This window comes from Triturus cristatus, chromosome 11 (assembly GCF_964204655.1).
Source record: "Triturus cristatus chromosome 11, aTriCri1.1, whole genome shotgun sequence".
NCBI lineage: Eukaryota > Metazoa > Chordata > Amphibia > Caudata > Salamandridae > Triturus > Triturus cristatus.
Window position 1 is genome coordinate 48,409,283 of NC_140594.1, and position 15,266 is coordinate 48,424,548.

The 15,266-nt window shown below is 49.6% G+C and overlaps 1 protein-coding gene across 2 annotated transcripts in view; it reads left to right on the forward strand.

Moving 5' to 3' along the window:
* The window catches only part of ULK1 (unc-51 like autophagy activating kinase 1), a 283,256-nt gene that overhangs the window by 218,662 nt on the left and 49,328 nt on the right, over positions 1-15,266 (forward strand). The window contains exons 15-20 of one of the 2 annotated variants that reach the window (XM_085635032.1): positions 358-447; positions 5,606-5,731; positions 8,787-8,935; positions 9,126-9,209; positions 14,204-14,466; positions 14,807-15,000. In XM_085635032.1, the coding sequence (XP_085491158.1) occupies positions 358-447; positions 5,606-5,731; positions 8,787-8,935; positions 9,126-9,209; positions 14,204-14,466; positions 14,807-15,000 (906 nt within the window). The remainder of the gene's footprint in view (positions 1-357; positions 448-5,605; positions 5,732-8,786; positions 8,936-9,125; positions 9,210-14,203; positions 14,467-14,806; positions 15,001-15,266) is intronic. The other variant, XM_085635033.1, reaches the window with a different exon arrangement.

Genomic DNA, 15,266 nt, shown 5'->3' on the forward strand with positions numbered 1-15,266 from the left:
CGACCCTACTCCCAGAGCTTCCCTTGGCATCGTCTCCCTGAATACATATGCTCCTACACTTGTTCCTACCATTGCCATGGAGATGCGTTGCATATCCCCCTCCCAGCACAGCAGACCCAGGACATGTCCTATACACCCACCCAGGAGCAGACCTGGCCCAGTCCTGGCCCTACAGAACTGCAGTAGTGATTTCTAGAAATTAAAGCCTGTTCCAGAAGAACAGAACTGCACTTGAACAGCTGCTCTATGAGCTTCCCAAGATCTGCCCTCGTTCGCTCCCAAGTTCCATCTCCAAATGCTGCTCTACCTTTTACAGTAAGGTCTGTAGGTCACATTCTTTTCTTCTCTTTTCTCCAGCAGTTCTATGGTCACGTCTGCAGGTCTGGAGGTTCAGGCGCGAACTCCCTCACCGTCACCTCCATACAGTGGAACATCCAGCCCATCGGGGTAAGAATACCAGCTTCAAGCAAACCCTCATCACTCGGCCTCCGTTCTTACCTCAGGGCAGAGCAAGAGGTCTCCTCGTAACCTCTCATCAGCCTTCCAGTCTCGCGATATCGCGTGCAGCCTCCTCCCTGATGCCAAGATCTGGTTACTTGCCTCATGCTGCTTCTATTGTAGATCTGTATTCAAGTTACACAGACCCACAACTCTGCATCTAGACCAAGCAGAGCAGTTGTACATGTATTGCCTAGGCTTTTTGCAAACCTCGGTTACAAGCAGAGATGGTCTGGTCTGTGGTGAGATTGGAATGAAGACCAGACCATTACTGCGTCAGTTGAATACTGTTCAAACAAATGTTTGTAGCATGTGTTGCTGTAGATACACATCATTGGCATACTTCTGCCACCTAATGTTTGACACAGACATTTGCAAGCTGTTTTTGTTCATGGAAGTCTCTCGACTCACCAGGATATGGTGTGACTCCTGTTGGGCATTGTGAACTGACACCAGCTCCATATTGGATAGTTTGTTCGAGGCATATGAGCTGCAGATTATACACTGTGCATAGATCGCCATCTGGTGTTGGGCCCGGATGTTTGCAGTTTGTTTTTCCTCTTGGAAAGTCTTTGGGAGTCACAAGGTCGGTGACTCCTCCTCTGGTTAGTATTGCGCATGGGCGTCGGCTCCATCCTCAGATAGTTTTTTTCCGCCATCGGGCTCGGATGTAAAACTTCGCACTCCGGTTCCGAACTTCCCAGTTCACCGATCGACGCACAAATCCTCGCTCATTGAGCTTCTTCAAAGACATAAATCATCTTATTCATCTTCTCTTCGGCACTTCTTCGATTCCGGTGGTCGACGGCGGCCTTCGGGCCTATTCCGGCTCCGGTCTCGGCTGATGGAAAGAACTCCCTTCAAGAAGTGCCCTCGATGTGGGTCCAAGTTTCCCCACACCGATCTCCATGAGGTGTGCAACCTCTGCCTCTCCCCAGAACACGAGGCCCGAGACTGTCCCGCCTGCAAGTCTTTTCGCTCAAAAAAGACCATTCGAGATCGACGGGCTAGACGCAACATGGCGCACTCCTCGACCTCCGCTCCAGTCGACATCTTCGGAGGCGACGTCGAAGCTCCGGGACAGCAGGACATCGAACAGGAGGACGACGACCTCGTCCGCGCTTCCGAGGCCGACGACTCAGATATGGAGGACATCACCCCGGCGCAGCGGGTCGTGAGTACAATTCCCCCTCCCACGCCCACGCCGATACCGAAAAAGGCTTCGGTCACACCTTCGCCTCCGGGCCTAGGCAAGACCAAGGACACTGCTTCTCACACCCCACCTTCGGGCCCGGTAAAGAAGCCTTCATCGCCTCCACTGCACCCTTCACCACCACCTTACACACCTCCTGTGCTGCCACCACTAGAGTCGACAGCAGCATCGCCTCCACTGCACCCTTCACCACCACCTTACACACCTCCTGTGCTGCCTCCACTAGAGTCGACAGGAGCATCGCCTCCACTGCACCCTTCTCCACCACCTTACACACCTCCTGTGCTGCCTCCACTAGAGTCAACAGGAGCATCGCCTCCACTGCACCCTTCACCACCACCTTACACACCTCCTGTGCTGCCTCCACTAGAGTCGACAGGGGCATCACCAGTTTCTTACTCAGACCCGGCTGGCCCCTGTGGTCATTGTGAGCCTTCAAGACACCGCCCCAGCGACAATCCATGGCATTATTGTGATATAAAATGTAAATTTGATACTTGTATAGCACACTACTCACCCGCAAGGGTCTCAAGGCACTTGTATGAATACCGCTGTGGAACCCATCCTGGCTTTCCCTGTGAGGCGTCCACTCCTGGGCACCCCCAAGGTGGAGGCCAGGCATCCTTAGCGTTGTGGGGGCCGTTGTGGAGATTAAGCAAGCTATTGCCCAGAGTTGCAGAGTAGGACTCAATGATTGGAATAGGCACCGAGGCGAGAATTATCAGGTCCGTGGAATTTTTGAGCCCAAGACCCGCCGAGGCGGGGAATTGAACCCTGGTCCCGGGCTAGACCTCTGCATCAGGGTCTGCCACTCTAATCATTGAGCCACACTTCTCCCCAGGGGACCCAAGCATAGAATACTATCCCATGTCACCCTCTGATGACACTTCAGCGTTTCACGAGGTGGCTGCGTAGTACCACAGGGTGGACATGCATATCACAGAGGAGGGTGGTTTAATTCTAGAAACCCTGAGCGCAGGGTGCAGATCTTCCCTAGGTTAAAAGGGCATGTTAAAGTCCGTCCCTGAACATTTTAAAGAACAGGTCAAAACCAGAGAAAATTCAAACCCTCTCCTAATGACCTCATCTTTTTTAGGGGGCTGGTTCCACCCGATTTTCTAGTCGTCCACACAGCTTTCAAGCACACTCATGCAGAATGCACTGGCAGTTGTCGCTCTCTAGAGAGGAAAGGATCAAAGATTGAAGCGCTGGTAAAAGAGGATTGTTGGAGCGGCCTCTCATTGGTGGAGAGCACACTCATGCAGAATGCACTGGCAGTTGTCTCTCTCTAGAGAGGAAAGGATGATTGTTGGAGCGGCCTCTCATTGGTGGAGAGGTAATTCTGAAGCACTCCTTTCGTGTTACTACAGGGAAGAATGGAAGGAAATGCAAGAGCTGCTGAAGCATCTTCCAACAGTGTGGGATGGCGAGGACGAGACAGTAGCCGAAGGCATTTATATCTAAAGTCGACATTCATTGCCCCTTGGACCCTCTGGATTCTGCATCCATGGGCATCCGCACCAGGCTTCCGCTCACAAGACATTAGTGACTTTGGATGTCAGAGTACTCTTGTTTGACAGGGAGCGCCCTCTTCAGGTCTCGGGGTGATGAGAAGCTTGACCAGCAAAGGAAAGATGCAGAGGCGGTCAAATCACAAACAGCATCCCAGGGGGGAGCGAACACCACCTCACTCAAGCAACCGCACTCTTACCCGATGCAGCAGCAGCCACCCGGAAGGGACTAGAGCCCTGGCACCTACATAGGGTACTGTAGGAACAGGGCCACCCCAGCCGAGCACTGACTTCTCATCCCTCCTGCTCACACATCACCTGTCAGGGGAGGGGAGGGGGGGGGAGGTTATGCGATTTTCTCCTTGCCTGGGGGATCATTACGTCTGACAAGTGAGTCCTAGCCATCGTCCAAAACGGCTGCTGCCCAGAACTGCACATAACCCCTTCCCTCGGCCACATGCTCTCAGCACAAAACATTTGTTGCTTCTTCGAGAGGAGGTGCTCGCCCTCCTGCAGAATGGTGCCATAAAGAGAGTGCGACCCACAACAACAAGGAAGCTTCCTAATTCCCAAAGAAGGATGGCTCCCTCAGACCTATCCTCAGACACCTTATGTGGCCAAATGGAAAATGTTTGTTTCCCACTGTCCTTCTGTGAATTAAGATCCCTTAAAACCTTTAGTGCGGGGCAATGTTGCCTATCATTTGCATTGATAGAAAGCAGGCCTTTCCCATAACCTCCATTTGTTTACATTTAGCTGCTGTTGCATCCCACATACAAAAAGGTAGTCTCAGGCCCTTTTTTGAATTCCAGTCATTAAAGTTTTCGTGGAGGGTCTCAAAGGGGTAATTCGCCCAAGAGACTCTCCTGCTCCTGTGTGGAACCTGAATGTAGTCCTCACAGAGCTCTTGCCACCACCTTTTGAGCCCGTGCTTTCACCCCCCTTTTAATGTCTTTCAAGCAAGGTGGTGATCCTAGTGGGCGTTACCTCTCTGGAAGTTAGTGAGCTGCAAGCGCTAACTACACAAGAGCCTTTCATCCAGGGACACAAGGATAGGAAGTTCTTCGAACCCATTCTAAGTTTCTCCTTAAGGTGCTGCCATCTTTTCACCTTCGCCAAACCATAAAGCTTCCAGTTTTCTTTCTGCGCCCAGAATCCGTTGTGGAGAGAGACTTCACGCATCGGATGTTAAGAGATTCTATGTACGGTCTATAAGGCTAGAACCAAAGCATTTAAAAGATCAAATCAGCTATTTAAGGCGATTGGCGAATGTATTCAGACCTGCTATTTTAAAGCAAAGAGGGTTCTATCTGCTCCACCTAGGGCACACGACATCCATAAAAGGGGAGCAATCCTTGCTTTTTTGGGAAACACCCTATTATGAGATATTTGTAAAGCAGCCATATAGTCAACTCACAAACATTTACTAAGTGCTTCTGTGTAGATATTCTAGTCCGTCAAAAAGCCATGGTGGGACATACGGCGTTAAGAACTTCTTCCAAGCGTCTACATCATCCGCATGCGAGCCGTTGCATTAGGAGGGTCCTTCTTTACAGTCTATGCGAAGCATGCGTATCTACAGCAGCAGATGCTATGGATGGAAATGGTATGTCTTAATAGCACGCGAGCCGTTGCATTAGGAGGGTCCTTCTTTACAGTCTATGCGAAGCATATGTATCTACAGCACCAGATGCTATGGGTGGAAAATGGTGTCTCTTAATAGCACATCAAGCACTTTATTCATCATTACTCTCCATACATAACATAACCTGCTGTGTGGAAACACTCTAATATGGAGTTGGTGCCCATGCACAGTGCACAGCTCGAAGGAGAGTCACACCCTATCCTATGACTTCTTACAAAAACAACTTGGATTCTGTGGGTACCATTCCTCAAGGCTGGCCTTTGGATTAAGAGCAGATGCAACTGATCACATGTTGGATGTTGGGTTTGTATTGGTTGGTTAGTGGCTGTTGAACCTGAATTCTAGGGGTAAAGTGCTTCATTTTCTGACTGTTCGGGAATGGTTTAATTGCCATGCTCACCATCATGGGTGACTGTTGCTGCTTCAGGTGCCAGGGTTATGGTAGGTCCTAGATTGACTGTGGGAGCAGCAAGGATTCCAGAGTTACGGTGGGTCATGTGCTGGTCGTTTGAGCATGGATTAGCAGGCAGTACGAAATATTATTTTATGGCTGTTGTGGTCTCAGGACACCAGTGTTGTGGTAGATCATGTATTCGCTGTTAAAGTATGCATTGAGGAGTTAGGTAGGTTCATTCAAGGCTTTATTTCTAGTAAAGTCGGATCCTGGTTTAATTGTCAGTGGCTGCACATTAAAGATGGTTCTGAGTTTAGACATTCATTTTCTTCTTGTTTTAACAGCAGGCAGAGCCACCTCTCGAGCATCAAATACAGCCAGTCGGTGCCCATTCCCGTCCCAACCCAGATCCAGAACTACAGGCGGATAGAGGAAAACCTTCTATCGCCAAATCAGTACACACCGCCCCGGTGAGTATTCAGTCTGGGCTTTTGCTACTATGTGCTGTGGGGGGAATCCTCTAGTCTCGAATACACATCAGTTAAGCAAAGGTATTTTCTGATGGATACTTCTAACTGCAGATGCCTCGCCTTTCAAATTCCCTCAGGTGCCAGACTGGATCCAGAACTTTATTAACAATTGGTTTTGCACGGCAGCTTCACACTGCGTTCAGAAGTGATGGCACGGAGCTGCATATAAGTGCCACCCCTTTGTGCACATCTCAGTTCCTTGCCTTTTTTTTATGGTCTTCACCAGATCTAGAACTTCACTCTCTTATCTTTTTATCGGTGTCTTACTGACGCCAAGATGTTTTTTCAGACAGTATGCTAGAACAATGTCTCTCCTCAACACTGCAGACTTCAAACTGTGTCATGATTGGAGAAAACAGAACTCGGTTATGGACCCACAGAACATCTGCTTGTGTTGTGTAGGATCAACCAAATCTATGTCACCGCGCACAAGAAACAAGGCAGTTCACACTCCAACCCCAAGGGACCCTCCCACTCCAGTTCTTAGTTTGGCTCCAATTCACCATCCTCAGGTCGACATTTCATAAATCTGCTCCTCACTGGACCTACTGGACGAATGCGGCCATCTGTCTTGCATTTCATATCCACTACAGTAATATTGCTGCTCTCATCCAGTGTCTTTTTTCAAACGAGTTCTGCGTGAACCTTTATGATTGCATGCATGTCTACTACGCAGGTTCACATGGGCATTTAGGCTGCTCCTGTTTGTTAAGTACATGTGACGGCTTCAGGCTTTTTGGAGAAAAAGCTGATTTTGCCCAGGAGCACTTCAAAGACAACCATGCTACAGATCGCTCCTCGTGTTTGCTAGCTCCAGCTCGCTAATTCCACCAGCAGTAATGAAAGTTCAGTGGACACTCTCATCTTGGGGTCTTGCCTATCACCGAAGGCAGCTGTCACATGCCATACAGCCCTTTTCAGGCACCAGAACACGTAGTGACATCAGAGACTGAGGCCACCAACAAGGATGGCAATCCTCTTCCTCCTCATGACCCTCCACAACTTCAGCAGTCTTATTTCCCCTCCCATGGGCAGCCGCAAGGGACAGAATCCAACCTTCGTAGATCCCCGTTATGGTAAACGGTTAGAAGCCGAGGTCAAGAGCTTCTAGGAGGATTATCGGTCTTGCACCGACATCCGAAGGACGTAGGTATCCGTCTCCCGATACGTAAAGTAAGTGCCGCTACGAAGGTTACATGACCTAGCTAAAATATTGCGCATACAAACTCATATAGTTATTCAAGCATTCCTGGGATACTTTGATTGGGAAAAGGTTGTGTTTGTGGACCTTTCGACACACAGAACTATTATTGAAGCCTTGAGGAAGTCGTTCATCGACGAAACACGTGTCGGCTGTTTATGTTCTACAACAACGTGTCAACATTATTGAAAATCTATCTACAGGTTATCGGGATCTTGCCATATGAATTGTCCTTACTGTGTTATTTTGTAATTCAATACATCACTGACTATTGATGGTCAGTTATTATTTCTTGTGGTGCTGTGCTCTGTTTTCGCATTAATAGTTTTAATGTGTATGGAGGAAGCCTTCTTTCTGCACTGGGTGACACTGTGGATGGCAAAGTGTTGATATTGAGCACGCAAGATTACTTATTGAGACATACCTACGTAAACTATAACAGAGGTGCTAACTGTTCTTTTTGTAACCACTGCCATCATTCCTGTATATTACATGGGAGTCCATCTCGACCTTCGTCATACATCGCTGTCTCGGTGCTCGAGTCTATAGGGAGAGCCATTTTACATCCTCAGTTCTGCAGGACTCCTGAAGTAAGTGCACTCCTCAGGCCCTCTTTGGTATTTATTCAAAGGTTGAAAAATCTGCAATTAGAAGTATCTATCAGAACAACAAGTTACTCACCTTCAGCAGCACTCTTCTCATGGATACTCGATCTTACTGGATATTTCTCACCACCCACCCTCCTCCCATTCTGGAGATTTAACTTTATGGGTAGTTCTCAAGATAGATTTTGTTCAGTGATGTTGCTATCTGTCACGATTGATCTGTGTATGAGGTTGTGGAAAAGTTTCAAAAGAAAACTTACATCAGCTTACGGGGTGGCAGCAATATTCGGCTCCGTGCTGTCATTTCTAGAGGCAGTGGAAAGCCTCTGTGTACTCATGACCCCACTTAAAAGCGTTCTGGAGCTGTTACTGAAAAATGTACGAATCCAGTCTGGCGCCTAGGGGAATTCAAAAGTTGAGGAGTCTGTATTTCGATAGAGTACCCACCAAAAAGAGCTTTATCATTTAAATAAGTAACTTGTCACAAAGCGCTTCAGGATGTGTATCGGAGTAATGATGGAAGACTCTGAGTTACACCTCACCGACAGTTGCTGGCAGGGTGGGTGCTTGCGTGCCGGTGCAGGAGATCACATTGTGCCTCAGACGTCTCAAATTATAACTTTCTGCCTGAAGAGATTCTCTGAATGACAAGGGCTTGAGTGCAATAATGGTGTCTCATTCTTAGCCGCTGTGTAATTGTTTGAGAGGCCTCTCTGTTGAATAAATATTTTCTCAGACCTATAGATGAACTAGGCTCAGATAATACTCTCAACTATTGGCAATACGCATATCTCTTGTCTGAGAATTTCTACTCTTTCAAGGTTACGTATTAATGTTGCATCAGTTCCATAAAAGGCTAAAATAGAGTGTCAGGAATTTTCATTAGATCAGTGTTGGACTAAATGTGGCATTAGGCTGCAGGACTGGCAGAGTGGGTTAACCTGGAATAGAAGATTCTAGTCCATCCTGAGCAACAATAAGACATCCAAATTGGAATCTTCATAGTCTCAGACTACGACCCCGTGTGTCTCGAGAGACATCTCATCTGCTTCTACAGTGGAGTTAGAGAGACACACTGAATTGAGATTGTGTGAGGCACTTTGTAAAGCAGGAGTATCTCCACTCGGTACAAAGTGACATTTCTTTTCTTACTTCAAATAATGTGGATGTTGGTTTTGTTTCCCATTAGATCAACGGTGGTTCGAAGGTCCACCAGCACAAGTCCGCTGGGGTTTGGAAAAACTGGTGCTTCGCCGCCTTTCCACGCAGAACCCACCGCAACTACCTCAAGGCGCCTTTCCTTTGGAGGCGCTAAGCCTTTCGTGCCGTCTCCTCAAGGTGGGTCCCCTGAGAACAGAATATGGCCTTTCCGATAATTCCCTGCTATCCCCAAACACTTGATAATACGTGGTATCAGCGCCTTCAAAAGTCCTTTTAAAATAGACTATATATTCTTTTACTAAGCTGGTGCCTCCTGTTTGTGTAAGAAATGTCCCACTGTGAGCTGTTGCTTTGGTCTCCCTTGCAGTGGGCACCATTCCGGAGCGGCCTGGCCCGTGCCTCAGCACCTCCCCAGCTGGAACGGAATCTCGAAGTAGGAACCCTGCGCCTGGTACGTTTATTACAACATCTGAGAAAAATCTAGACACATGGTGGATTCCCTTCTCGCTTCCTCCACCTCTTATTGCAGCTTAAACTTCCTTTTTTTAGATCTAGATCTGAATGAGGAGTTCCAGGAGTTTTAATACTTTGCTTATTCAAACTTGTTTTCCTAAAGTAATCTGAAATCGAATTTGAATCTGCAATTAACTTGGTGGGTTCTGGTGTAACTCTGCTTCATCAGTCTATATTTTGGCATGTGTTCTTGAGGGTCAGGTGTGCAGGGAATATGAGCCCCTGGGAGCTTGAGAAGGAAGAGCTTGCAGGGAAGAGAGAGGAGCATGGTGGGAAGGTGGTCACAATGAGTGTGCGGGAGAGAATGCACGATAAGGAGCTTGCAGGGAAGAACGTGTGCATTAGGGAAGGTGGAGGAATGTGCAGGGAAGCAGCAGACGGTAACATTCAGAAAGAGAAGCAATAGGCTCACAGTGGAGCATGCAGAAGGAGAGTGCAGATAGCGCACAAGAAGGGAAGCGTGGGTAGAGAGGGCTCAAGAGAGTCTGCAGAAGAAGGAGAGCCCTGGGAGCTCACAAGAAGAGAAGCATGAGTAGAGAGGGCTCAAGAGAGTCTGCAGAAGAAGGAGAGCCCTGGGAGCTCACAAGAAGTGAAGCATGGGTAGAGAGGGCTCAAGAGAGTCTGCAGAAGAAGGAGAGCCCTGGGAGCTCACAACAAGAGAAGCATGGGTAGAGAGGGCTCAAGAGAGTCTGCAGAAGAAGGAGAGCCCTGGGAGCTCACAACAAGAGAAGCATGGGTAGAGAGGGCTCAAGAGAGTCTGCAGAAGAAGGAGAGCCCTGGGAGCTCACAACAAGAGAAGTATGGGTAGAGAGGGCTCAAGAGAGTCTGCAGAAGTAGGAGAGCGCTGGGAGTGCACAAGAAGAGAAGCATGGGTAGAGAGGGCTCAAGAAAGTCTGCAGAAGAAGGAGAGCCCTGGGAGCTCACAACAAGAGAAGCATGGGTAGAGAGGACACAAGAGAGTCTGCAGAAGAAGGAGAGCCCTGGGAGCTCACAAGAGAAGCATGGGTAGAGAGGGCTCAAGAGAGTCTGCAGAAGAAGGAGAGCCCTGGGAGCTCACAACAAGAGAAGTATGGTAGAGAGGGCTCAAGAGAGTCTGCAGAAGTAGGAGAGCGCTGGGAGTGCACAAGAAGAGAAGCATGGGTAGAGAGGGCTCAAGAAAGTCTGCAGAAGAAGGAGAGCCCTGGGAGCTCACAAGAAGGGAAGCATGGGTAGAGAGGGCTCAAGAAAGTCTGCAGAAGAAGGAGAGCCCTGGGAGCTCACAAGAAGAGAAGCATGGGTAGAGAGGCTCAAGAGATTCTGCAGAAGGAGAGCCCTGGGAGCTGACAAGAAGGGAAGCATGGGTAGAGAGGGCTCAAGAGAGTCTGCAGAAGAAGGAGAGCCCTGGGAGTGCACAAGAAGAGAAGCATGGGTAGAGAGGGCTTAAGAGAGTCTGCAGAAGTAGGAGAGCCCTGGGAGCTCACAAGAAGAGAAGCATGGGTTGAGAGGACTCAAAGTCTGCAGAAGAAGGAGAGCCCTGGGAGTGCACAAGAAGGGAAGCGTGGGTAGAGAGGGCTCAAGAAAGTCTGCAGAAGTAGGAGAGTGCTGGGAGCTCACAAGAAGAGAAGCATGGGCAGAGAGGGCTCAAGAGAGTCTGCAGAAGAAGGAGAGCCCTGGGAGCTCACAAGAAGAGAAGCATGGGTAGAGAGGGCTCAAGAGAGTCTGCAGAAGTAGGAGAGTGCTGGGAGTGCACAAGAAGGGAAGCATGGGCAGAGAGGGCTCAAGAGAGTCTGCAGAAGAAGGAGAGCCCTGGGAGCTCACAAGAAGAGAAGCATGGTTAGAGAGGGCTCAAGAGAGTCTGAAGAAGTAGGAGAGTGCTGGGAGTGCACAGGAAGGGAAGCATGGGCAGAGAGGGCACAAGAGAGTCTGCAGAAGAAGGAGAGCCCTGGGAGCTCACAAGAAGAGAAGCATGGGTAGAGAGGGCTCAAGAGAGTCTGCAGAAGAAGGAGAGCCCTGGGAGCTCACAAGAAGAGAAGCATGGGTAGAGAGGGCTCAAGAGAGTCTGCAGAAGAAGGAGAGCCCTGGGAGCTCACAAGAAGAGAAGCATGGGTAGAGAGGGCTCAAGAAAGTCTGCAGAAGAAGGAGAGCCCTGGGAGTGCACAAGAAGGGAAGCATGGGTAGAGAGGGCTCAAGAGAGTCTGCAGAAGTTGGAGAGCCCTGGGAGCTCACAACAAGAGAAGCATGGGTAGAGAGGGCTCAAGAGAGTCTTCAGAAGTAGGAGAGTGCTGGGAGCTTTCAAGAAGAGAAGCATGGTTAGAGAGGACTCAAAGTCTGCAGAAGAAGGAGAGCCCTGGGAGCTCACAAGAAGAGAAGCATGGGTAGAGAGGGCTATAGAAAGTCTTCAGAAGAAGGAGAGCCCTGGGAGCTCACAAGAAGAGAAGCATGGGTTGAGAGGGCTCAAGAAAGTCTGCTAAAGAAGGAGAGCCCTGGGAGCTCACAAGAAGAGAAGCATGGGTAGAGAGGGCTCAAGAAAGTCTGCAGAAGTAGGAAAGTGCAGATAGTGCACAAGAAGGGAAGCATGGGTAGAGAGGGCTCAAGAGAGTCTCCAGAAGAAGGAGAGTGCTGGGAGCTCACAAGAAGAGAAGCATGGGTAGAGAGGGCTCAAGAGACTCTGCAGAAGAAGGAGAGCCCTGGGAGCTCACAAGAAGAGAAGCATGGGTAGAGAGGCTCAAGAGATTCTGCAGAAGGAGAGCCCTGGGAGCTGACAAGAAGGGAAGCATGGGTAGAGAGGGCTCAAGAAAGTCTGCAGAAGAAGGAGAGCCCTGGGAGCTCACAAGAAGAGAAGCATGGGTAGAGAGGGCTCAAGAGAGTGCAGAAGAAGGAGAGCCCTGGGAGTGCACAAGAAGGGAAGCATGGGTAGAGAGGGCTCAAGAGAGTCTGCAGAAGAAGGAGAACCCTGGGAGCTCACAAGAAGAGAAGCATGGGTAGAGAGGGCTCAAGAGAGTCTGCAGAAGTAGGAGAGTGCAGATAGCGCACAAGAAGGGAAGCGTTGGTAGAGAGGGCTCAAGATAGTCTGCAGAAGAAGGAGAGCCCTGGGAGCGCACAAGAAGAGAAGCATGGGCAGAGAGGGCACAAGAGATTCTGCAGAAGAAGGAGAGCCCTGGGAGCTGACAAGAGAGAAGCCTGGGTAGAGAGGGCTCAAGAAAGTCTGCAGAAGTAGGAGAGCGCTGGGAGTGCACAAGAAGAGAAGCATGGGTAGAGAGGGCTCAAGAAAGTCTGCAGAAGAAGGAGAGCCCTGGGAGCTCACAAGAAGAGAAGCATGGGTAGAGAGGGCTCAAGAGAGTCTGCAGAAGTAGGAGAGTGCTGGGAGTGCACAAGAAGGGAAGCATGGGCAGAGAGGGCTCAAGAGAGTCTGCAGAAGAAGGAGAGCCCTGGGAGCTCACAAGAAGAGAAGCATGGTTAGAGAGGGCTCAAGAGAGTCTGAAGAAGAAGGAGAGCCCTGGGAGCTCACAAGAAGAGAAGCATGGGTAGAGAGGGCTCAAGAAAGTTTGCAGAAGAAGGAGAGCCCTGGGAGCTCACAAGAAGGGAAGCATGGGTAGAGAGGGCACATGAGAGTCTCCAGAAGAAGGAGAGCCCTGGGAGTGCACAAGAAGAGAAGTATGGGCAGAGAGGGCTCAAGAGAGTCTGCAGAAGTAGGAGAGTGCTGGGAGTGCACAAGAAGAGAAGCATGGGTAGAGAGGGCTTAAGAGAGTCTGCAGAAGTAGGAGAGTGCTGGGAGCTCACAAGAAGAGAAGCATGGGCAGAGAGGGCTCAAGAGAGTGCAGAAGAAGGAGAGCCCTGGGAGTGCACAAGAAGGGAAGCATGGGTAGAGAGGGCTCAAGAGAGTCTGCAGAAGAAGGAGAGCCCTGGGAGCTCACAAGAAGAGAAGCATGGGCAGAGAGGGCTCAAGAGAGTGCAGAAGAAGGAGAGCCCTGGGAGTGCACAAGAAGGGAAGCATGGGTAGAGAGGGCTCAAGAGAGTCTGCAGAAGTAGGAGAGTGCTGGGAGCTCACAAGAAGAGAAGCATGGGCAGAGAGGGCTCAAGAGAGTGCAGAAGAAGGAGAGCCCTGGGAGTGCACAAGAAGGGAAGCATGGGTAGAGAGGGCTCAAGAGAGTCTGCAGAAGAAGGAGAGCCCTGGGAGTGCACAAGAAGGGAAGCATGGGTAGAGAGGGCACAAGAGTCTCCAGAAGAAGGAGAGTGCTGGGAGTGCACAAGAAGGGAAGCATGGGTAGAGAGGGCTCAAGAGAGTCTCCAGAAGAAGGAGAGTGCAGGGAGAGAGCTTGCATGGATCACGGAGCTCACTTGAAACAAGCTAGTAGAGGAAAGCCAACAGCAAATTTGCAGAAGGTGCAGAAATGAACACACAGGAGAATTTGCAGGAGTGTGCGGGGAAGAGAAGGGAAGGTGAGTTTTTAGCGAAGGATGGTTGTTTTGGAAAATGAAGGGCTGGAACCACTGCAAGAAGAGCTCACCTGGACTTTGTGGAGGGATTACCATTGTAGGGTGGGTGTTCACGTAAGTGTTCAGCAAGAGGAGCAGTTCGGAGAGGAATAAGCCAGCGTAGAAACAGTTTTGCTAAGGAGCAGACAGCAAGTATTCATAAGAAAGGAAATAGTGCTCACATGGTTTGGGAGGAGGAACAATGCAGAGAAGGATCTCAGAGGAAACAGGAGCAGGACAGATCAATGACGAGAAGGAGCTTGCAGGAAGAGGAAAGCCTTGCCGAGACAGAACTCGGGAATGTTCCTTGGAAAGAGCTGTGCGGGGTAGGAGCTGACAGGTGTATAACACAATAATGCAAAAGTGTGAAGAAATTGAGAATGCAAGTGAAGTGTGCTGTGCGGTGAGTATGCTGGCAGGGTGTGTGAAGCAGGAGTGCTTCAGCAGCTCTTTATCTTGTTGCTGTTGTCTCTTTAGGTGCCTCAGGGCTGGAGCCATCAGCTCATGGCATGGGGAGCCGCTTGCACAGCGCGCCAAACCTCTCCGAGTTGCAGTCCACCCGACAGACCATCAGGAAGCAGTACTCTGACCCAGTGGTGCGACCTATGGTGCCAACACAGACAAGCCAGCCTCTGCACATCCATGGCTTGCAGTCCAGCCGGCCTATGCGCTCGTCCCCCAAGCTGTCGGAGTTCATGCAGAGAAGCCCACTGCCCACTATTGTGGGCTCGCCCACCAAGGTAACCTCTCTTACTTGACCCACTCCATAACCTACCCTTCCTGTCTTGGTTTGTGCTTCAGATCCAGTCATCGGAGACTGAGCCTATGACAGTTTGTTGGTCACAGGAGGCTTAGATATAGAGAGGATCCGCTTCCTTCCAGACCGTTACAGAGTCATTTATGTCTCTCGTGCACTGAATTCCCTGTGTGCCTTTCTCATGAGCATCAAAAACCTAAAGGGTCCTTTTCTCCTACGTCCAGTTTTGATGTGTGTTGTCTCATGATCCCACGGGTTCCTTATCAGCCTACTCTCATTTTTCAATTCCAGTGTCCTTATCTCATGGCTTCCCTTGTTTGCAGGTTGTGTCTCAGTTTGAGTTCCCTAAAACTTCAAGTTCGCAGAACCTGATTGCCTTGCTGGCCCACCAGGGAATGATGCTCACACCCACTCGGAATAAGACCCTCCCTGATTTCAGGGACATGGGACCCTTCCACTGCCAGCAGACGGGCCTGGGGCTTAAGGCCGTGGAAGACAGCAAGGGGCCATGCGGCAGGTAAGAGTTCTGACAGGGACCTGTGTAGTGCTAACACACTGGATTCATTTGAGGTGGGCTTCAAAGCATCAACACTCATTTCAAAAGTTCAGTTATCCGTTCGGCTTTATTTCTTGAATGTAGAATAGGCGCCTTAAGGCTGTGCTCTATCAAAAGAACATATGGTAATGTTTGTTTATTTTTATATTACTGTCTGTATTTGCAAAGGGCATAAATCACAATGATAACTATTTGCGTCACTGAAAAGGACAGTAATGTTGGTAGGA